General features: G+C 36.9%; 2 protein-coding genes across 5 annotated transcripts; one reads left to right on the forward strand and one right to left on the reverse strand.

The window, feature by feature from the left end:
- Positions 1–17,593: 17,593 nt before the first annotated feature.
- Positions 17,594–18,012, reverse strand: LOC138934301 (uncharacterized). The gene is made up of 2 exons (XM_070297927.1): positions 17,824–18,012; positions 17,594–17,734 (listed from the first exon to the last, which is right to left on the reverse strand). The coding sequence occupies exons 1-2, from the start codon at positions 18,010–18,012 to the stop codon at positions 17,594–17,596; spliced, it is 330 nt and encodes a 109-aa protein (XP_070154028.1).
- A 3,239-nt stretch (positions 18,013–21,251) lies between these two features.
- Positions 21,252–23,886, forward strand: LOC138934080 (uncharacterized). Of its 4 annotated transcripts, none has more exons than XM_070297507.1 (5): positions 21,252–21,489; positions 22,751–23,009; positions 23,119–23,188; positions 23,273–23,476; positions 23,783–23,886. In XM_070297507.1, the coding sequence occupies exons 2-5, from the start codon at positions 22,990–22,992 to the stop codon at positions 23,813–23,815; spliced, it is 327 nt and encodes a 108-aa protein (XP_070153608.1). In that variant the 5' UTR covers positions 21,252–21,489; positions 22,751–22,989; the 3' UTR covers positions 23,816–23,886. The 4 variants fall into 4 exon arrangements, with proteins under 4 accessions (XP_070153608.1, XP_070153606.1, XP_070153609.1 ...); XM_070297505.1 differs by having other exon boundaries at positions 21,253–21,489; positions 23,579–23,886; XM_070297508.1 differs by having other exon boundaries at positions 21,253–21,489; positions 23,606–23,886.
- The last annotated feature ends 108 nt before the right edge of the window (positions 23,887–23,994 follow it).

Consider the following 23,994-nt stretch of genomic DNA (forward strand, 5'->3'; position numbering starts at 1 on the left):
TGAACTATATTCAATGGAAAGGAACTAATTCATATAAGCTTTCTATAAAGAAAATAATTCATTATAAAAGAAAGAGAAAGATGGAAAGAGAAAGTCTCTCTTGATTACTCTATCTTTTAAACGCATGCGCAATAAAAGCTTTTATATAAGCTTCGTTCGGCTTATATTGTTACATCTTCAAAAATTTTAAAAAATTAAAAAAGGCGCCAAATTTATGCGTTTATTGAAAAAGTTATACAAAGAAATATTATTTTAATATATATTTAGTGCTTACATCTGCTTTTTTACAGTTTTTCTACAAAAATAAGGGTATCAGAAAATGGCATTAAATAATAAAATAAATATTATAAATGTACACACTATAAAATTTCATTCAATAAATTTTTACAAAAACGGACCCAGCCTCAATGACCTTGATCTTGATATATATTGTCAAGGAAACTATCCTGAATATCCTCCAAAAGGTTTTAAATGTCGCTCATTGTTTATTAAAAAGTTATTAACAAAACAATTTTCACGAATTATATGTAATTGCATAAAAAATTGCATATCCATAAACCTCTCCCTCGCCCACAAATTCACTTTTCAATTTTTGATATTTTTGAATATGCTATATAAAATTTTATATGTTTATTTAACTGTTAGTGTATATATGTGTGTGTGTGTGTGTGTAATAATAGAGGAAGCAATATGTGGAGATTATATATAAAGATATGGGATGGAGAGGAAAAGTTCCAGCGAAGAAGAAGGAGCTAATTATCCTAATAACAAAGAAAAAGAAAAAGTAACGAATGACTCTAGAAGAATGTTGTTAATATTAACATTATATAAATTATATGCAGAAATATTAGCGAAGAAACTAAAAAAAAAGATGGAAGAGCGTGACACCAGAGATTTATGCAGGATTTAGGAAAAGGAAGGAGATAATCGACAATGTATAGGTTCTAAATCACATAATAAGAAAGGAATTTGAGAAAAAAAAGAGAAAATTGTAGCATTCTTTGTGAACAGCGATATTCGACAAAATAGAGAGAAGAAGAATTTGATAATGAAGAGAGGAGATATAAATGCAAGACTAAGAAGAAGGACTAAAAATTTATATTAGGAGATAAAATATAAAAATGAAGATAAAAGATAAGCAAAGTGATAGTTTTTGGACAATAAAGGAGACGATAGACTTCAACTGACAATGAGTTCTGTATTATTCAACATAATTATGGCAGATATAGAAAAGGGCACTATCATAAACAAATCAACTAATGAGATACAACTAATGAGATGTATGGAGAATCTAATTCTGCTGGAAGATCAGTATTTGCAATAAAATATTTATTTATGTATATAAAAAAACAGCTAAAAAAATTGACCTCTGAAGTCAATAAAGAGTATTTATATATATAAAACAAAGCTAAAGAAATTGACATTGATTCAATAAAGAGAAAAAAAATGCTACAGGGTAGAAGATGAAAAGATCATATAGGCAAAAATTTCACAATTGGCGACCATAACTTTGAGATAACCCGTGAGTTCACTTATCTTGGCTCAAAGCTTACGAGAGACAATAGAGCTAGTAAAGACTGAAAAACGCATTTAGCGTAGGCAGAAATGTTAAAAATATTCTAGAAATACATAATAAAAAAAAACATAGTAATTATTTACATTAACGGACACCTCCCCGATGACCTTGATTTTGACATATGTTGTCATGACATGACCTTGAGTAACTTTTCCTTATAACTTAATCGGTGGACTCTCATAATTTCTGAGATATTTAAAGTTAAAATTTGATTTGAAACAAAAATTTGGTTTGGGTTATACAACGTAACTCACACCAAATTTGGTAATTATTTACATTAAATTTTTGGTTTGCGATATCTAGAGGAAGAAACTTGAGAAGACCAAGTCCCAACTTGACATATAGCCAAGTATTGAAGAGAGAAATTAGAGAAGGGAAATATAGAAAAATATTTATAGAAGGAAGAAATATCTGGTTATTGGTTTACATAGATGATTTGATATTGTTGGTAAGAGACGAAGAGATGATGGAAAGGTTGGATAGATATATGGAAAAAAGAAAGTTGGTAATGAACATAGAAAAGAGTGAGATGATGAAATCCAGAAAAGAAAGAACAAAGTTAAGACAGATAAATTGAGATTGAAAAGGAAAGAAAGTAAAAGAAAAGTTAAACAATTTAAATATTTAAAATACATGATGCAAAGAAATGATAACAGGAAGAGCATATAAGAAAAATTGAGCACAATATTTTTATCAATAAAAAAAATTTGAGATAGAAAAAAAAGATCCGAAGATGGTTGGAAAAGAAGCTGCAAAAGAGAAACTATCAGCTGTTTATTTTATTGAGAAATGTTATACTGTTTGGAGCGGAAATCTAAAAATAGAAAAAGAAGAAAGAAATGGAGAAGGTTTAGAAGAATTACATCAGATAGATGTTAGATTTGAAAGAGAGAATACCGAAATATTTAATAAGAGACGCGATTAAAAAAAAGAAAATATAAGAAGCCGGAGAAGGGAAGAAGTTGGCAAGAAGATATCTAGAAAAGATAAAGAAAGAAGTAGAAAAAAGAGGGCAAAATGGGAAGAAAAAAAAGGATTTTATGAGGAAAGAAAATATGTCACGAAGAAATACAAAAAAAGAAATAGGAATAAACATGACCAAGGAATTAGAAGAAAGAGATAGATTACTGCAGGGATAGGAAAAAGAAAGAAAAATAAAAAGTTCAAAGTACACAATAAAATGTACATGAAGATAGAGACGTTTGGGATATTCAACTAATTTAAAGAAAAGGAAGGGAATATTACCACAATAGTAAGATATAGAATTAGAGAATGGAATACTAGAAGATAGATACTGGGTGAAAGAGGAGAGCAGAAGATGTAGAGTATGCAAGTATGAAGTAAAGTCATGAAAATATGTGATAAAAAGATATATAATGAAAGAGAAAAGGGAAAAGATTAAAGGTGACGAAAATATTTTAAAAAACGGAGACGAATAGATGAAGGGGTTAATAATCTTAGGACAAGAAGAAAGACTAAAAAGAGGGGTGCAAAGAAATAACCAAACGAAAAAGAAGTTGAAAAATTAATTTGTATTATCTGTATTATAAATAAAATTTTATGAAATTCGAAAGTTTTTGTAATACCGAAAGGGATACATAATAAAAATTATTTTATTTTATAATAAATATATTAAATTAAATTTAAATTGTTTAAAGGAGTGTTTATATATGTACGACCCAACTGGCAATTTATTGTTTGATTGTTATCACAATGTTTCGACCATATGGTTTTGGTCCTTATCAAGTGAACTAAAATTACAATATTAAATAATGATAATCCCGTTACAAAAATGAAATAAACAAATTTATGTACCTGCATTAGTTAAAGTTGAAAGAGAAAAAAGTCGCTATGTCATAATGACACACTCAACCTCTCTGTTTAAGATACCGAGAAAGACTAAACAACCTTTATTAATCTATCGTATATGTTATTTAAATTCTCTGTATCCTTTTGAGAGTTAACAGTGTTATCATATTTTTTAATAAAGAACATTTCAGCTATTTCTCTCTTTCTTACATGTTTTTCAGTATGCAGGATATCAGGCGTTGACCAATCGAAGTCATAATCAAATTCTAATTTGTGTTTACTAATTACCGGAAGATTACTAGCGTGCATTTTTATGTTATTAAAATGTTCCTTGACGCGGGTAGCTAAATGTCTTTTCGTTTGACCAATATATGAAGCACTACAGTTCTTGCAATTTATTCTATAAACGACTTCCGTTCTATTCCCAGACAGCACAAAACATCCTCAGGATCATCCTGAATATGTCCAGAACGGTTCAGGACATTTGTAGGTTTAGACATATGTTTTAAGATATTATTATAAATATATTTATAAAAGTTTAATATGCATACATAATTATTTTTAGTTGTGTCGGCTATTTTATATAATTTAGAAATCTTAAGTATTATAATAAGTATTAATGTCCTATAAATGTCCACTGGATAACCCCTGGATGTCTGTAGGATATATCTGCCCTGTCTATTATATTGGATGTCTTTTGGATTTCCAGAGGACATATACATGTGCAATTAATTGTTAACGTTAATTTCGTTTAATATTAATAATTGAATTTGATGTGCACATTTTCATATATCCAAAATTATTATTTATTTAATATTTCATGAGAAATGTTACTGTTCGCAACATTCCAAAAACTTTACAAACAATAGTATACAACCACTAGTTCGTTTGTTTACCGCTATGCGACACGCGAACTCGTATTTGAGATTTGGTTATGAGAATTATATAAAGCTTGCAAAGAGCAACTGACAGGAAATTACAAATGTAATTATTTTCTATCAGTTCAATTTCTGATGCAATCCCAACATAGGGAATTCAGATATTGGATTGTTTAAAAAATATTACACGACTCATCAAATCCGGAAACCAAACCTAAAATATTCATGTACACTTGTACAGCATGAAAGCCTCAAATATGAATAAAAAATGTAAACTATTTTTAATATTAGATTTTTAGTATTGGCAGTAAATAACAAAACATAATTTTAATTTATATTTAAATTTTAAAATTTGCTCCTTGAAACACGAAAAATAGCCATAACATATATCCTGTAAAAATTCTTAGGATGTTCCACAGGATCTCCCTGGATTCTCCAGAGATTAATATACGGCTATCACTTACTCTTCCTCAGGACATCCAGAGGAGATCTGAGGATATCCTACATGTATGTCCTGGATGCCTTTTGGACGTCCTAAGGACATCCTTGTGCTGTCTGGGTTACTAATAGGTAGCGCATCCTTACAACGTTTAATCAATGAGTTTAATTTTTTAGGTACATTGTAGACAACATTAACACCCATATCTTTAAAAAACCGACCGATACTGTCACTCAAACCTTCAACAAAAGGTAATGTAATGTAAGAAGGCTTGTCTACATTATTTTCCTCAGTATTCGGAGTAACATCAGCACGGTGTTTCAAAAAATTAAGTCTTTTACAAACATAACGGTTTACAACGTGTCTCGAAAAACAATTATTGAGTAAAATCCGTTTCACGACATCAATATTTTTACCATGAAACTGATCGTCAGACAATAAAATAGCATGGTCAACGAGATTAAAAATGGTGTTCATTTTATATTTAAAAGGATGGTTGGAATAAAAATTAATATATCTGTTGGAACAAGTAGGTTTTTTATACCAATTAGTTAAAATTTTTCCATTAAAGCGGATAACAGTGGTGTCCAAAAAATTAATACATGAGTCCGACTCTGTTTCATGCGTGAATTTTAAGCGTTGGTGATAACTGTTGAAAACCAACTTAATCTCGTCCACCTTTGCACGGGGAACGATGGCAAAGATATCATCCACGTATCTATAATAAACAGGAACAATAAATCTCAACAAACTCAAACAATGTGTCTCCAAATCATCCATCACAATATCTGCCAAAATAGGTGATAAAGGAGATCCCATAGGACTGCCAAAGATCTGCTCATAAAATTGTCCATTAAAAGAAAAACTAGTCGAATCTAGAACAATTTCGACTGCATATAAAAACTGAAGCAAGTTAAAATTTGTATTCGGAGCGATGTCATTCCAACGTTTCTCGATAGCGCGCAAAACTAACTGTTTAGGAATATTAGTAAATAATGCAGTAACGTCAAGTGAAATCATTATTTCGTCATCATTAATAAGTTTATCCTTCATAGCGGCAGCAAATGACCAGCCATCTTTAATATGAGATTTAGGTTGCAAATTAGAATTATATAAAATATCATGAATGAACTTCGATACATTATACAACGGGCTGTTCAGTGACGATACTATAATACGTAATGGAAAACCAGTTTTATGAATCTTGGGCAATCCGTAACATCGTGGCAAATTACCGTTAGTAATGCTTAAATGTTTGCACACATGTTTGGACACATCTATTAAACCGTTATTGCGCCAAGATTTAACGAGTAAATTTATTTTGTTAGTTAACTGTCTCATTGGATCTTTGATCAATTTTTTGTACGTAGATTGGTCATTTAATATAGATTCCATTTTTTCAAAGTAATCTTTCTTATCCATAACTACTGTAACTTGACCTTTATCTGCCCTAGTAACGAAAATATCATCGTTATTACGTAAAAAATCCTTACAGAGAGAGAATCCCTTCAGAATGTATCTGTCTGAAAGGTTAATATGTTTATTTCTATGTAAGAATCTCTCGAGAGAATTTGCAACTGAGATTCTAGTTGTCTCGATTAGTTCATACGGAATGTGACGGTAATTGGTTTCTAAATTTTTCACAATCTCAAGTACAATACTAATACGGTCCTTTTTATGAGATTGATGCAACGGTAGACCGAAGTTATCACCAAGGCTTAAAAGCTCGAAAATCCTCTCAGGAATATTCTTACTGCTGATGTTAACCAACCATCGTGAGTTGTCTATATTACCGAACGGAATAACAACAGTGTTGTGTCTAAAGGTCAAGTTAAGAAATTTTTTAATTAAATTATTCTTAATCTTACGGTTAAATGCCAAAATCTTGTGTTTATTAAGGTCAAAAAATCTAAGCACCAAATCACGTGGTAGACCATCAAAAAGTCTTTTTTCCGTCTTTCTAATTGTAGCACGCAAGTAATTTAGATTAAAATTAAGGTCTTTGATTTCTAAATTCAATAATCTGTGACGGTAATTTTTCGTAATACTTTTGATTCTACGGTTAACGCTGTTACTATAAAAAGAAATGTTTACTTTTAAATTCTGAATATGCGATGGAATTAAATCGTATCTTCTGCATCGAATTAAAAAAATTAATTGTTGATTCGCAGTACAGGTCCTCTTCTTGACATTAATCCATGACTTCAACAAGGTTTTGTAGTTATTGCCGAACCGCATTGAAATAATTTGGAAGAACTGATCATAATGTGTGAGCCATTATTTCGGTCCATATTTCGGTCCAGGAGCATAAAAATTGATGTTTAATTTTGAGATGTCGCTAGTAGATAAATTAAAGGAGTGTTTATATATGTACGACCCAACTGGCAATTTATTGTTCGATTGTTATCACAACGTTTCGACCATATGGTTTTGGTCGTTATCAAGTGAACTAAAATTACAAAATTGTTTAATTTAAATTGTTTAATTTGATATACAGGGTGATCAGTAATGACCGCCCACTAAGTACATAGAGTTATACCTTACCAAAAATTGAAATAAAAAGTTCTGAGCCATTTTTTTATAACGCTTAATAAAAAAGTTATTATTGAGTGAAGTCTTGCCAATCAGCGCCGATCTTTAGCCAGGCGCACGTCGGTAAGCCGCGCGCTAGTATGCGGCGACACACGGCGCGCGGCTCACTCACGTGCGCCCGGCTAAAGGTCGACGTTGATTGGCCGGACTTTACTCAATAATAACTTTTTTATTAAGCGTTATAAAAAAAATGGCTCAGGACTTTTCGTCTCAATTTTTGGTAAGGTATAACCCTATGTACTTAGTGGGCGGTCATTACTGATCACCCTGTATACAATTATTTTGGTATATGTAGAATATCCTTTAGTTAAGAAGATTAAAGGTGGGGGAGGATAATTATTCACATATAATAGAATATCCTGTAGTTAAAAAAAAGATATTCACCCGATACTTATTACATTACTAAAGTTATGGATATAAGAAGAAGACTAAGAAGTAATTAAGAAATACATATAAATAAGAAGAAAAAAAGATTAAAATTGTAACAGTGCATCTTTCCCAACGCCACTAGCTCGCCGGTGACAGAATTCAGGAGAAGGGGAAAACTCCAACTGAGTACTCCAATTGTGACAACATCTCGGTTAACTTTCGTAAAACTTTTATTCCAGGCACAAAAGCTTTTGTTTAAAAAGATGCAGCGTGTGCGTAAGCGGGTTAATTAAAGCGCGGATGCGCTTGAAAAGCGCAGTGGGGGCGTAGGACCTAAAAAGGCGCAAAACAGCGCGTACGATGTCACTGCCAGATTCGGGACACGCAACAAGCCAAATCGTGGTAGAAGGGATACATACATGATCGAAAATCACTTTTATGTCAACGCGAACGTAATTTTCTACTATTATGTTATTCTACACGGTTTGGCGTGTTGCGTGTCCCGAATCCAATGATGCCAGAATTGAAATGCGAGCAACACGACTCGATAGTGGAGGGGATACGCACACGGTTCACGCTTGTGTGCGTATCTCCTCCACTACCGAGTCGTATTGCTCGCGTCTCAATTCTGGCATCAGTGCCCGAATCTGGCGCCACTGTACGATGTGGCCATACGGATTGCAGCAATTAACGGTAGCGCAGCGGGACTCCGGTTAAGCGAGACCTTATTGCCAAGTGAGATTTAACCACAGACTTTTATATACTACTAAACCGATAGCTCCCAGCTGAAAAATGAGGCAAGTGGTGGGGGTAGTTTCCGCCATGTCCTGTTAGATAAATAAAGTATATGTTTATCGGTGTATCTACACTGTGTGTGCTAGATTGCTTTATTATTACTGAGACACACTTATTACTTATCATTATTACCGTGTATACAAGATACTTAACAAGAAATGGCCGCCATATCCTTTTCACTTCATCTCATTTTTTAGCTGGGAGCTATCGGTCTAGTAGTATATAGAAATTTATGGATTTAACGCTAGCGCGATATTTACAACGGTTTTAGATTAGCGCGGAGATTTATAGCAGAGTTAATACTAACGCAGAAACGTACAGCATACTTAATGTTAACGCGGAGATTTACAGTAGACTTAATGCTAACGTGGAGATTTACAGCGGGTTTAATACTAATGCAAAGATTTACAATGGACTTAATACTAACACGGAGATTTGAAGTGAAGTCGGGAACATCCGACGCTATAAGACGCTTTCCACTCGCACGCGGCGTGGCTCTACATTCGCCGGTCGCCCGGCAGGAGCAAAAACTACCTTGCTCTTAGACCATTGCGATACCGGAGTCACAAATCGCCAAGAACATCCGGCAAAAAGAAAGAACGCTCTGCTTCTGGATACACGAAAGAATGAAGCGTCAGACACCGAGAACGCCTGGTAGAAACAAAAAGCGCTCTATTCTCGGACTGACGAGACAAGATGACAGGATTAGAGCGAATCTTGCGGTTTTTTCGCTTCAGAAAACATCCTAAGGCTTTGGCCCGGGCCGGACTAGATTCGGAATCAGAGCCATTATTAGATGAGACAGATTTTTCATGCACGCGTGACATAACTACGACATTTACAGTTACGTATATATATATATGATGGACAGTTTTCATGGGATCTCGTACAAAACAAGATAAATAGCTATATAAATTAATTAATTAATTAATATAATTTATACGTATATTATTTTTTATTTCATGTTTTGAATCAATTTTCTAAAATTTTTTATGTGACTTTAAAAAAATATTAAACAGGTGTCGTACAAAACTTCATATCATTTGATTACTATTTCATTGATACTACATTCAACAAGTATTTGCGAAAAATCGAACTTTCTAACAACACTAATTAGGATTGATCAGAGCGGACCATTTCCTATGTAAAAATATGTTGAACGTAATATCAATGAACATCACGAGAACATTGAAAACAGCACTCCAAATAGTCACGGAGAGAATTAAATCAATATGGTAGTTCTCCCGCGAGATTAAAATAATCTTTTTTAGAAAGCTTAATTTTTTTAAGAACTAAAACTAAATAAAAATAAGTATCTCAGGTAAGTGAGAACTAACATGCAACGAAAACAGGCGCAAATAATTAAAAAGAATTTTTTTTTCATCAAACTAGTTTAATACATATGTATGTTTTGGCCTTCTTTAACACGATTAATGAACAATTGGAAGAGAAGTGACATATTATATTATATAAATTTTGTAATAGATGGATCAAAAGACGGATTAAGAAATTCTCAAAAATTAAGTATGTACATCGCAAATTGGTAATTATATCTTGCTTCTTAACACGTTAGAGCTTAATAGAATAGACGCCCAAATAATGAGATGTGAATCCTCCTTTCGGTTCTAAAAGAGAGGAGGAAATGTGCATATTTGATATATGCCTTGATTCAAAATGAATTATTATAATTGTACTTATATATAATGTGATGAAAATAAGAGAGACCACTATCTCCGCAAAGCCAACTCACTAGTCTCTGCCGCAAACCGTAGTCGTCAAAATACTTAGAATTGTCAAGTAATTTAAAAATTAAAGATTGAAGTCAATGAAATACAATATTTATAAATTTGATTAAATGTTTGTTAGGCTTTCTACATTCGGAAAATACGTTTGCTGTAACATGTCGGTATCGCTTTATAAATTCAAATCCCCGGCCCGAACTTCCTCCCGCGGTTGCCAACAACCTGTTCTGATACATATCTCTGTCTCTTTCTCTCCAATGGTACTTCTCTCTCGCACTCATTGGAAAGTGGGCTGAAACCAACCTTACTAGGTATTAAACAAAATCGACGAGATCGCCCGCGAGATGACGCTCGGCTCGATCGGGGTTGCGGTTTCTTCCCCGGTGCGACTCGACCTTGGCGCGACTCGTTCTTTAGGAAGGGGTGACGGCGACCCCTCGCACCGCTTCTAGCGCGCGATCCGCTATCGCGATTCTTTAAAGATGCGCGCCGTTTCTAGCGCGCGATCCGCGAGTGGACGCCGGGTATCCGGCATCGAGGGAGACGGAGGATCGTCGGAGGGCGATCAAACGGAAAGAGCAACGGTTTAGCGGCGATACGCTCTTATCGCGTTTTGGGTATCGAGTTCTTTCCATTTTCCAGGGACGACTCGTTTCCGATGACGAGATGCGTCCGAGAACGAGTATCCGGTTCGGTTAATCGGGGCGCGTCCTCGCTATTTTTTCCTGTTATAAAAGGATGCCGCGGCGATCTCGAGATATTAGTACGCTCGAGAATTATCGCGGCGCGATGAATCGCGTACCGAATGTTCTAACAAGATTAGCTGGAAGAGTAGTAAATATTCGAATTAGAAGTATCGAGGATATTCAAAATTTGGAGATACCGAATTGTTTAAAGAAGGAATTGCGCGATTATTATATAAAAGACTGTACTGTACGGAAAAGATCGGTTTCACGGAGGAGTTCGTGCGAGAAGCGAGCGAGGCGCGATTCGACGAGCCTTTCGCGAATGTTGGAGCAGATGCCTATCTGCTTTATCGTAATTGGAAGCGGCGATACGGAATTCCAAGATTTTCGTGGGAACTAAATCACGTTGTGCATTGCTTTTACAAGTACGGGTGCCGATTTGAGAACGGAAATTATTTCGAGGAGGACGAGAGATATTGCGTAGATTGCATGTTTAGGTGTAATTTCGTGAGAAGCGTATCGTAACCCGATCAATTTTTTAATATATTAAAGGATAAAACAATAAAGTGAAACAGAAAAGTATAAGAAAGAGCTGAGTAAAGCAAAGCAGTAAAATTAGAAAAGAGATCAAGGAAAGATATTTAAGAAAGAGTAAAGTAATAAAAGAATATTAATAAAATAAAAGTAAGATACGTGACTAAAGAGAAGGAAGTCACGGTCAAGTTCTCGGAAGCTGAGTAAGCAGTTGACGAGACAGACTGACAAGCTGAGCACGAGACATGCTCCGGTCAGGGACACCACACTTCTCCCTAATCAACGACCTAATTAATTAAGATATATAATAAGCGCGAGATGCACCGACGCTGGCTACTCGCTCGCTCAGTAATATTATCGAAGTAACGTACGTTGTGAGTGAAAGTGTATTAAATCTTGCAAAATATACTAAATTATACCTAACGTCCGGGAGTGTCTTATTTCGAGCGTGGATCCTAATCCTTTAGGCGTACAAATCCCGAAAGACCTCTTCCTTAGCTGCTAGAGGCACAACATTAATTGGTGGCAGCGGTGGGATACGCCAGCTTTAACAAGATCAACACCGGCAAAGGTCCATAACCACGAGACAGAAAATTCCGTGGAATCGACAGAACGAGGGACAGCAAGGATAACTCCGTCAGACAGTCGATATCTACAACCGAGGGAAAAGGAAGTCTAGCAGGAACTTCAAGACACCCGGTATATCGAGGCGACAACGATAAGCGCAACCTGAGAAGGCGCACCGACCTATCTCGACGGCACGCGACGATCAATGCCCGACGGCCGACATCGAATGAGAGAATGCTGCTCATCGTACTGTAAGTCGAGAAATAAAAATTTGTAAACGCGTGAATGTCGGAAAACCGAGACGCACCACAGAAAAGCGTAGGGAATAAATCATGGTTATTTAGCGAACCAGCGAATAGAGCCATTAGAAATAGCGCAGTAAGCCCTATAAGAGTAGCAGTAGAAGATATCCGAGATATACGCGATAACGTACGAAGAAATCTAAGCGCATTAAATTCAAGCGAAAATTTGTCCGAACCAGAACTCGGAGTAAACGTTGTAATCGAACGCGAATTTCCATTTGGCGAATTAGATAACAGATTAATAGCGAACAATATAGAACTAGATGTTGAGGTCGAATCATCAATAAGCGCGTCTAGTAGACTAACACACCGCCGCGAAAAACTAACGTCATACGATTCAAGTATCTTTGACCCCGACGAAATCTATCGCATTCGAGACATGTATAACTCAAACGCTTCCGCATCGCAACCCATCACATCGGAAGATATCGATGAGGGAATTAAACGATTACAAGAAGAAGCAATTAGAAATTATGTTGAAGAAAGCGGTGGTTAATGTGCGATGTACGGATAACGCGTGTTTCGCGTGAGCGGTAGTCGCCGCTCTATATCCGGTCGAGAAACATACGGAGAGAAGCTCGCGGTATCCTCATTACTCGACGGTGTTGAATCTGGAGGGCGTCGAGTTTCCCATGAGTTTAAACGGAATTACTAGATTCGAGCGTATTGACGATATATCCATCAATGTGTATACCGTTCGAGATAAGAAAAACGGGAAAGGTAGGTGCCGTATCGTTCCTCTGCGTCTCACCGACGATAAGAAGGACAGACACGTTAATCTACTTTATCTGAGCGATACGACGCAACGAGATAATACGGTGCATTTTGCGTGGATTAAGAATCTGTCACGACTCATCGGTTTGCAACTGAGCTGTAGAAAACATAAAATGCATATATGCGATCAGTGAGTACGAACTTAAAAAATTTTGTTGTTATGTGTTATGTCGCAGATGCATGCATTATTTTCGAACGAGCGATAAATTATCGGCTCACAGCACGGACTGCGGAAGGATGAACGAATGCGCTATAATTCTACTAACAACGATAAATGGTTAGAGTTTTACAACTACGGTAGAAAAGAGAGATTTCCATTCGTGATGTACGCCGATCTGGAATGCGTGCTGGAGAAAGAAAGAGGAGAAGAGAACGCCGAACACGTCTATCGTTCAGCATCATAAAGTCTATAGCGCTAGATATTACGCGCGATGCGTATTCGACGATGCTAGCTCGACTTATAAAGCTTATCACGGTGAAGAATGCGTATCATGGTTCGTTAAAGAATTATACGATATAGCGCTTCTCATTAGAACGATTCTCGATACCGATGTGCCTGTAACGAATTGTACATCGGACGAGTGGGAGAAATTCATGAGCGCGATGCACTGTCACGTGTGCGAGAGACCGTTCGAACTGGAAGACGCTCGCGTGCGCGATCACTGTCATCTGACCGGACGATACAGAGGTCCGGCGCATTCGAATTGTAATTTACATTATAAGGAGACTTATGTAATTCCTGTATTCTTTCACAATTTATCGGGTTATGACGAGCATTTTATCATTAGAGATGTGGCTAACGCTTTTCCCGGCAACGTTGAACTGTTGCCGCTAACTAAAGAAACGTATATTTCTTTCACGAAGAACATCGAGCATGCGTCGAACAAGTAATGGTTTGGGAAACGTATAAAATTGAGCTTTGTGGATTCTTTCAAGTTTCTAAGCGCGAGTCTCGAAAAATTGGCGTCGTATCTAGACAAGAGCGAACTAAGAATCGCGCGTTCGGAATTTTCCGATCTCGACAACGTCGATTTCGAACTTCTCGCACGAAAGGGCGTGTTTCCGTACGAGTACATAGACGACGTTGATAAATTGTTGGAGACTCGTCTACCACCGCGAGGCTTTCCACAGTTCGCTGACCGGTAATGCGATATCTGAGAATGATTACGCGCGTGCGATAAGAATTTGGGAACGGTTTCGCGTCGAAGCGCTGGGCGACTATAGCGATTTATATTTAAAAACCGATGTTCTTTTATTGGCCAATGTCTTCGAAAATTTTTACGACGCGTGTATGAGAAGTTACAATTTAGATCCTGCGTACTATTATACGTTATCTGGATACACGTGGGACGCTATGTTAAAGTATACAGGTATTTGATTCGAGTTATTAATCGATATTGATATGGTGATGTTCGTGGAACGCGGAATACGCGGTGTGCTAAGTCAATGTTCCAATAGATACGCGCGCGCTAATAACAAGTATTTACAGTCGTACGATCCCTCGGAACCATCGTCTTATCTCATGTATTTCGATATAAATAATTTGTACGGATGAGCGATGTGTGAATCGTTGCCTTATAAAATTTTCAATGGGTTGATGACGTTACGAGCATTGACTTAATGTCCGTGACACCAAACTCGCCTTTTGGTTATATTTTAGAAGTCGACCTTGCGTATCCGTCCGACCTTCATGACTCTCACGCTGATTTGCCGTTTTGCCCAATGCGCGATAAGCCTCCCGGAAAATGAGAGGAGAAACTTCTCGCCACGCTGTATGATAAGAGCCGTTACGTGATATATTATCGCAATTTGCAGCAATGTGTTCGACATGGATTACGCGTTATTTACGAGAATACACAGAATAATGCAATTCGCGCAATCTTCATGGCTGTGCAGATACATCGAATTGAATACGCGATTACGAATAAATGCGAAAAACGAGTTCGAGAAAAATCTATACAAATTGATGAATAACGCCGTGTTCGGCAAGACTATAGAGAACGTAAGCAATCACTCGGACGTCCGACTCGCGACTCGATAGGACGGGCGATACGGCATAGAGGCGATGATCGCGAAGCCGAACTTTCACAGCAGAAGCATCTTCGCGGAGGATCTTGTAGCTGTGGAATTGCGAAAGCTCGAGATTAAGTTTAATAAACCGATTTAGATTGGTATGTGCATTTTCGATGTGTCTAAAATTTGCTTGTATGAATTTCACTACGAATATATGTTACCATTGTATCGAGATAAGTGTAGGATAATGTATACCGATACGGATAGTCTTATTTATCGCGTCGAGTGCGAAGATATGTACGAAGATATGAAGCGCGACATTGACAGATTTGACACGAGCGATTATCTGATTGATAACGCGTACGGTATGCTTCTTGCTAATAAAATAATACCTGGCGTGATGAAGAACGAGAACGCTGGCGCGATTATGACGGAATTTGTCGGGCTTAGAGCAAAAATGTACGTGCTGCGAGTCAACGGTAGAGATGATACGAAGAGAATCAAGGGTGTTAAGAGCGGCGTTGTCGCAAGAACAATAACATTCGACAATTACGCGCGCTGTTTTCGACGAAGGATCGAGATGAGGTGCGAACAGTCCTGCGTAAGATCTAAGTTACACGAAGTGTATACGATATCGGAATCGAAAGTCGCGCTCAGTCCGCACGACGACAAGCGATACCTGATATCCGGAACTACGGATACTTTACCGTGGGGACATTATAAAATACCGCTGTAAAGAGCGAGGGAAATATTGTATATCGAGAATGTAATAAATATTATTCGAATTTAATACAGTTTATTTTAATAAACTATTCTGAAAACGCGATAGAAGAGGAAAGGCGGGATACGCAAAAGTTAAAAATTATTAAATTATAAAAATCGTGGGAATTTCCAGTCAATCCTATTTGCAACAGATTTCAATCGTAATCTTGAATAATTTTCCACTCTCGTTCGAGATCTATTGCAAATAGAACTGACTGGAAATTTCCACAATTTCTTTATTATGCTCTTGAAAGCATTTTATATCGAACAACGGAAAAAAAGGTTAACGCGAGATACGACGTTCGCATAGCGGTGCGACAAAATATTCATATATAGCGTGAAAAAGAATCCATATAAAGCGCAAAAAAGAGATCGCAAGATACGGCCGCGTAGCGGCGCGAGAAAGAACTCGTATAGAGCGCGAGAGAGAACTCGTATGGAACGCGAGAAGGATAATGCGAAAAGTCCGTGATAAAACGTAAGTTTTTAACCCGAATTTTAGAACCTAGAAGTTTCTAGATCGAAGAAAACCCACATTTTCAAAACCAGATGTTTCCAAATCGAAGAAAAAATTATATATTTCAATTTGAAATATCTGGTTGAGAAAATATCGGTTAACGTTCTACGAATTATCGCGAACAAACGTGCGAATATTTTTACATTGTAGAAAAAAAAATCGTGGAAAACTCCAATCTGTCCTGATCGAGACGACTCTTGATGCGGATCCGACAAGCACTCTAGCTCAAGAGTTATGAATAAATCGTGAGCGAGATGGAAAGTTATATGTTTTTTGTTATAATAACTTTCCATTCTAGCTCAAGATTTATTCGCCAATCGTGAGCTGAAGTAGGTTGCCGGATCCGCATCAAAAGTCGTCTAGATCAGGATAGAACGGAGCTTTCACGATCTTTTTATTATGTTCTCGGAAATATTTTATATGGGATAACGTGAAAAAAGGTTAACGCGAGATACAATGTTCGCGTAGCAGCGCAACAAAAAATTTATATAAGGCGTTAAAAGAGTCCATATAAAGCGCGAAAGAGAGAACGCAGGATACGGTGGTTGCGTAGCGGCGCGAGAAAGAACTCGTATAGAACGTGAGAGAGAATCCGTATAAAACGCAAGAAGGATAGCGCGAAGAGTCCGCGATAATTTTTATTTGATATATGTAGTTTTATTTAATAAGAATACATTTTTATTATAATACATTTTTATTATAATACATTTTTATTATAATACATTTTTATCGTAATACATTTTTATCATAATACAGCCGTTTTATTTATCCAAGAATTGTGCGACTCGTCCATTCCTAGCCATTTCACGTAAACCTCGTTACCCTTTCGACGCAACACCTTCTCCACAAGATACACATCGGGATCCGACGCGTAGTAACTCGTGCTCATAGAATCCCCCGGCGATCGGTTCGCCGCGCGAATCTTTCAGCAGATACATTACAGGATTAGTCCGTTGTATTTTGGTTATTCGTAAAATCTCGATGGTCCAGTTGGGTGTGAAAACTTTCTCGAAGATCGTTTTAAACTTGCTAACGCGTTCCGGATCGGCTACTTTGAATCTCGCCGGAGCCGCGATTTTTATATTACTGTACACCGTATTTAAAAGTTTATTAGCGATCGTTGGAGTTACGTCGATGAGTCTCATACCTATAGTGCGATGTTTTCGCGTATTGTATTCCTCAACGAGTCGAGATAACTCGTCGATCCACTTGTATGTTCCGCTCAGTGTGAAATATTTTCACATAGAATTTTTGAGCGTGCGATTGAATCGTTCGACGATCGACGCTTTCATCACCGAGTATGTCGAGTAATGATTCACTCCGTGCTTTTCCGTGAACTTTCGCACTTCGACGTTGTAGAATTCCTTTCCTTTATCGGTCTGCAAATTTTTCGGACACCGTTTAGAATCTCGCATTATCTTGGATAACGCTCGAGTAACCTCGTTCGTGCTCTTGCTTTTAAGCATACGGCCCTTAATGCATCGATAACGGTGAATATATAGTTGTGACCTTTGTTGAGTCTCGTGTAAGGACGCATCTCGACCACATCTGCCTGCCACAGGTCGTCGTATCCGCGCACCACGACGCGACGACGCGGAAAGTTTCTTCTCGCTGACGCGTGCAACTCCTCGACTAATTTTCGTTTTTTGGCGCTCATAATTCTCTCTTCTTTCTATTCATCAGTTCCGTCACTTTTTCTGATAGCTCATTTGTGTTTCTCTTTAATTGCGATGTTGAATTTTCCAATTCCAGTATTTTTGCCGCATCATTCGTCGCGGTGTTCTCCGCGACACGCGATTTTTTGATCAGTCCTGTATTATTTTACCCTAATTAAACTGTATTTTACGATCGCTCCCGTTTCTCGTTAAAGATTCGGCCGCGTTGAGCGATATCGTTTTTTTCGCGGCATCGAGCTGTTCGCTTAAAGAGTTGATTCGTTTATCCAAAGCATCGATCCGTTTACCTAGAGCGTTAGTACTCGCTTCTGTTCTCGAAACGGAATTTTCCACAGCGTCTATCCGTTTACTCAGAACATCATTGCGCGTTTCTATTTTAGAAACAAAACTCTCCGCGGCGTCTATTCGTTTACCCAATGCATTATCAAGCTGGGCGAGTCTCGCGAATAGTAGAATGACGCCTTGCCCCGCCTCGTTCGCGTCTTTTCTCAATTGTGATGTTATTCCCTCGACGTAGCTTTTACTCGTTGCGTCAGCGTCCTCCTCCGGCTGAGCCAGACGTTTTATCTTGCGCTATCTCGCGTCATACTCGATGGAAGAGCTCAGACACAACGCGTTATCGCGCACGTAATTTCGCAGAGATTCGATAGCCGGACGTAGTCTTCCGATTCTCGCGTCATAGCTGCGGTTTTTTAGAGGTGTGTCGAATTTGCTCACGGACATCGCGAATCCCGCGTACGACTGCGACGGTCGTCGACGCGACAGTCAAATTTATACGATCGCTCCCGTTTCGCGAAGCTCCTCGATTATCGATAATCCTCGTTTTCGTTTGCGTTGTTACCGGCTCGACGCAAAGCATCCAGTAATCGCAGACGATCTGTCGTAACCCGACCAATTTCTTAATATATTGAAAGATAAAACAATAAAGTGAAACAGAAAAGAGTAAGAAAGAGCTGAGTGAAGCAAAGCATTAAAATTAGAAAAGAGATCAAGGAAAGATAATTAAGAAAGAGTATAGTAATATTAATAAAAAAATATTAATAAAATAAAAGTAAGATATGTGACTAAAGAGAAAGAAGTCACGGTCAAGTTCTCGGAAGTTGAGTAAGCAGCTGACGAGACAGACTGACAAGCGGAGCACGAGACATGCTCCGGTCAGGGACACCACACTCCTCCCTAATCAACGATCTAATTAATTAAGATATATAATAAGCGCGAGATGCGCCGACGCTCGCTACTCGCTCGCTCAGTAACAGTATCAAAGTACCGTACGTATCGCGCCCGACTATTATAATCACGAATAAGTGTATTAAATCTTGTAAAATATACTAAATTATACCTAACGTCCGGGAGTGTCTTATTTCGAGCGTGGATCCTAATCCTTTGGACGTACAAATCCCAAAAGACCTCTTCCTTAGCGGCTAGAGGCATAACAGATCCACTAACTCGTTCGGATCATTCCAATAAATGTAATCGATTTTATCATCCGTGACTCGCATGGTTGATGGTACGCGACCCGCGCCCGTTTTTTTCGCACCGCTGCCGTGAATAAGCGGAACGATAATGGATTTGTATTTGTATCCCTTATTTCCTAAGACAGAGTTTTTAACATCATGGTCGCGTCTATGAGCATTCGTCATTAACAATATATTCTTGTATGTTAATTTATCTTTTTCCGTGTACATGAGACTATCGGGATATTTCATAAAGATCAATTCGTACAAACCAGAGGTACCGATGTATTTAATTTTATCTATGAATATAGAGTCATCCGGATCTATGTTGAATCGTTTATTACCAAGCATCGCGCCTTTCACGCCGATGTATACTCCGTAAACGTGATTCATCTCATTTGGCGCTTCCCCGCCGAGGAGAGCTCCCATGTATTTTCGCCCCAACGATCCTAGTCGATCGCGCGACATTTCACGACCTTGAGAAATTTGCGAAGTTTGTCTAACAGGCATTTCGAATGTCGAGGGCGATTCGAGATTCTCGGTTTCGAACGCTTCCTCTCGGTTTTATCCCACGCGAATGGATCTCTCTCGGTAGAATACTCGCTTAATGGACTAGAGACAGCGTCCAATTGTCGCGCTCGTATTTGTTTCACCTTGGGTTTCTTCCAAGCGGGAGTCAGCGCTTTCTCTTTCCATTTTTCCTCAATGCTCGTTGTCGCGGGCGAGGTGTCCATCGCGTCTCGCTTTATCATTTCACGTTTAATCTCGTTTCGCTCGATCCCATCTCGCTCGGCGTGTTCGGCGATGCATCGCAGCGGTTGGGAGTGTCCCGTTAACGCCCGTCCCGATAGCGCACTTCCCGATAGCGCACGTCCCGATAGCACACGAAAAATTTAACGTAATTCCCGATAGCCCACGTCTCTTATGCACGCGTCCCGATAACGTACGTCCCAATAGCGCACGTCCCGATAGCGCACGTCCCTATAGCGCACGTGCCGATAGCGCACGTCGCCGTACACTATCGGGACGTATGCTAAAAAGAGAATATGCGATTATTTGCTCGATAGGGCATGTCGCCGTGCGCTAAAGAAAAAATATGCGTTTCTTTTCCCGATAGCGCACGTCCCGATAGCGCACTTCCCGATAGCGCACGTCGCCGTGTGCTACTGGGACGTGTGCTAAAGAGAAAATATGCGTTTCTTGTCCCGATAGCGCACGTTACCGTGTGCTATTGGGATATGTGCTAAAGAGAAAATATGCGTTTCTTTCCCGATAGCGCACATCTTCGTGTGCTATTGGGACGTGTGCTAAAGAGAAAATATGCGTTTCTCATACCGATGACGCACGTTGCCATGTGCTTTTGGTACTTGTGCTAAAGAGAAAATATGCGTTTCTTATCGCGATAGCGTACGTTGCCGTGTGCTATTGGGACGTGTGCTTAAGAGAAAAATGCGTTTCTTTTCACGATTGCTACTGAGCCATTTTTTCTGCTGAACGCACCCAAAGATAGATAATGGTCGCTAAAGGCTATTGCACGTTTAATAGTTTTAGTCGTTATCGTAAAGCCCGTGTCACACTACGCATTGCGGACTCGAATCGGATTTAGAGTACGGACTGCGAATCGTCATTCATCCAATCATATCGAAGTAGCCAAGAATCTGATTGGATGATTGACGATTCGCTGTCCGTAATCCAAATCCGATCCGCGTCGGCAATGCGTAGTGTGACACGGACTTAAAGCCATAAGCAAATCGACCAATCACAGTTTAAACATTCTTATTACATTTAAGCCGATCACACACACTTTCCGTAACCGTAATCGTAACCGTAACGTAAGGATTCGACCAATCGCGTTGCTATGGACAGCCGAATTAAGCAACGCGATTGCTTGAATCCTTACGTTACGGTTACAATTACGATTACTGAAAGTGTGTGTGATCGGCTTTATTTATGGTTCAACTTATCCTTTTTCTTCCTGAGTCTTTCTCGCCAACGGATTGTAAGGTATGTAATTAATGTCTTTTGTTGGATTTGAAGCGTAAGGAAATAATCAACAGATAAAAATTTGAGAGATATTCTTGTTACAATATTTCAAGATGTTTTATATTGTATTTAAAAAGCTTTTTCTAAAGGAAAGCTTTTATAAGTTAGAATTACTCTTATAAATCGCAATCATCGATCACGTTCATCCGTATACTATGTAATGAATTAATTACAAAGTTATATAGTGAGTAAACATGACACAATTTATTCTACTCTTATTGAGAATTACGAAATGACATTTATACGTATTATTTTTTTGAAAACGCGAAAAATAATTAAGAGTGTTTTCCAGCATGTTACTCAGATGACACAGTGTAATACACAATATCACATTTGATTGTCTAGCAAATAAAGAAATTTAAAATTTTTTATTTAATCATATAAAGAATTTTAGCCAATATGATACTGTGTGTTACACTGTGTCATCTGTGTAACTTGCTGGAAAACACCCTAAGTGTATTGTGTAATATTAGTGAGTTCAATCAATATCTATAAATTTTTATATTTTTATCATATAAATTTTTTAATTATTGACAGCTTTTATTTACTAAAAACTTACTTAAAATAATTTTGATGTTAGTTAGTTTCTTCGACATTGTTGATAAGTTAAGTCAAATAATTGTTAAATTCATTTATTTAGTTATCAAATAAGTTTATGCATATTTGATTATAAATATACAAGTATCCAATATGTTTGAGACAATTTTATTCTACTTCTTCAATTTATTTTTATGCAAGAAATTATTCTGTCCAGTATATTATCTGTCCAATTCCATACTATAATGAAAAAATAGCAAATCTTAATAACTCCAACTTTTAATATGTTATTGTATATATTATATTTGAGTAGATTTTAATATTTTATTTTATAGATGGAAATTGTAAACGGAAAAAAAGAGGGAACTATTAAATATATATATGAAGGTTATACATACCATTTAGATAAGCGCAATAATGTTTTACGTTGTGCTAATCGAAAATTGACCAAATGCACAGCTTGTTTAATCAAAAATAATGATAATTTTATTATCAAACATTCACATAATCATTATCATAATCCTCAGCTTACTGATATTATCAAATTAAAAAAAGATATGAAAGACATGTCAAAAGAAACTGATTTGAAACCAAAAGAAATATTTGACTTTGTTTGTCGAAGTTAACATTTTTATTATGGTAAGTAATTAAGAGCTATATAAGTAATATACATTTTTATTTACAGTAATCTACTTGTGGGTTCATGCATCACATATTCATCTATGAGAACAATTCTGCATCGAATAAGAAATAGCTGCTTTCCTCCTATACCGAATTCTATGGAGGAATTAAAAGATAGTTTGCTAAATTACGAGGCAGTAAAAGAAATATATAAAGGATATGCCATATCTACTAATAACGAAATAGCTATTATTTTTAGTACTGATATTTTATTAGTTGCATTAGCAGCATCTACAGAGATACATGTGGATGGAACATTTTCTGTAAGCATTGTTCTTGCACACATCTATACATCTATATGTATATAATATATGTACATATATATCTTTAATTATATAGATATATTATTAATTATATATTATTACTTTGTAGGCTGTTCCACGATTTCCACATGTTGCACACAAATGTATACTATACCATACATATTCGATACATGGAAACAGTAAGTTGAGCATATTGAAAGAAATATTTCTAATTATTTACTTTTTATCACAGATTTATGCAATAATAATATATATTTTTTTAGAACATTGCTGCAGTATATGTTTTATGCGAAAAACGTACTAAATCAATGTATAATGCTATTTGGAAGAATATTAAAGAATTAGCTCCTGATTTTCAAAAAAATCTACATTTTATTATGTCAGATTACGAAGCAGCAGCAATCTCATCAATGAATGAAAATTTTCCTCAATCGAAAATTCATGGCTGTTGGTTTCATTTCAACCAGGTATATTTTATATTAATATTCTTAATAATAAATAAATGGTGTTGCAATTGCAATGCCTTATGTAAAATAGATTTTTAAAATTATATCTATTTGTAATATAAGCTATTCTGCGCAAATGGCGTAATTTAGGTCTAACGCAAGCTCCAACAGACTTACTAAGCATTGCAATGAACATACCTTTATTACCGGCTAATTTATTTCCAAACGCCTATATAATTATGCAAGATATTGCTAATTCTATATCTTTTCAATATCCTAATATAATAAAGTTTTCAAAATATATGACTGATACGTGGTTACCAATAGCAAAGAAAGTTAGCACTTTTGGTTGTCCTGTAAGAACAAACAATGCTGTAGAAAATTTCAACAATATAGCTGCACAGAAACTTCAAAAACCACATTCAAATATATGGATATTTTTAGGTAATTATAACTTAATTTAAAATTTATTTTTGAAAAATTATATAAGCATAACGTTGCTGCACTATGCTCAGTACTCTGCGTTGATACCACTGCTT

Source organism: Polyergus mexicanus, unplaced genomic scaffold (genome assembly GCF_030449975.1).
Source record: "Polyergus mexicanus isolate NDT 795.1 unplaced genomic scaffold, iyPolMexi1.0 SCAF_6, whole genome shotgun sequence".
Lineage (NCBI taxonomy): Eukaryota > Metazoa > Arthropoda > Insecta > Hymenoptera > Formicidae > Polyergus > Polyergus mexicanus.

Bases quoted from the DNA above. Each gene is read 5' to 3' on its own strand.
- LOC138934301 (XM_070297927.1), bottom strand. From the start codon at position 18,012: ATGAGCGCCAAAAAACGAAAATTAGTCGAGGAGTTGCACGCGTCAGCG. The intron at 17,735-17,823 runs GTATGCTTAAAA...AAAAATTTGCAG, and splicing joins TTATCGATGCATTAAGGGCC to ACCGATAAAGGAAAGGAATT.
- LOC138934080 (XM_070297505.1), top strand. From the start codon at position 21,344: ATGGACAGCCGAATTAAGCAACGCGATTGCTTGAATCCTTACGTTACG. The intron at 23,010-23,118 runs GTAAGCATTGTT...ATTACTTTGTAG, and splicing joins ATGTGGATGGAACATTTTCT to GCTGTTCCACGATTTCCACA. The intron at 23,189-23,272 runs GTAAGTTGAGCA...ATATTTTTTTAG, and splicing joins ATATTCGATACATGGAAACA to AACATTGCTGCAGTATATGT.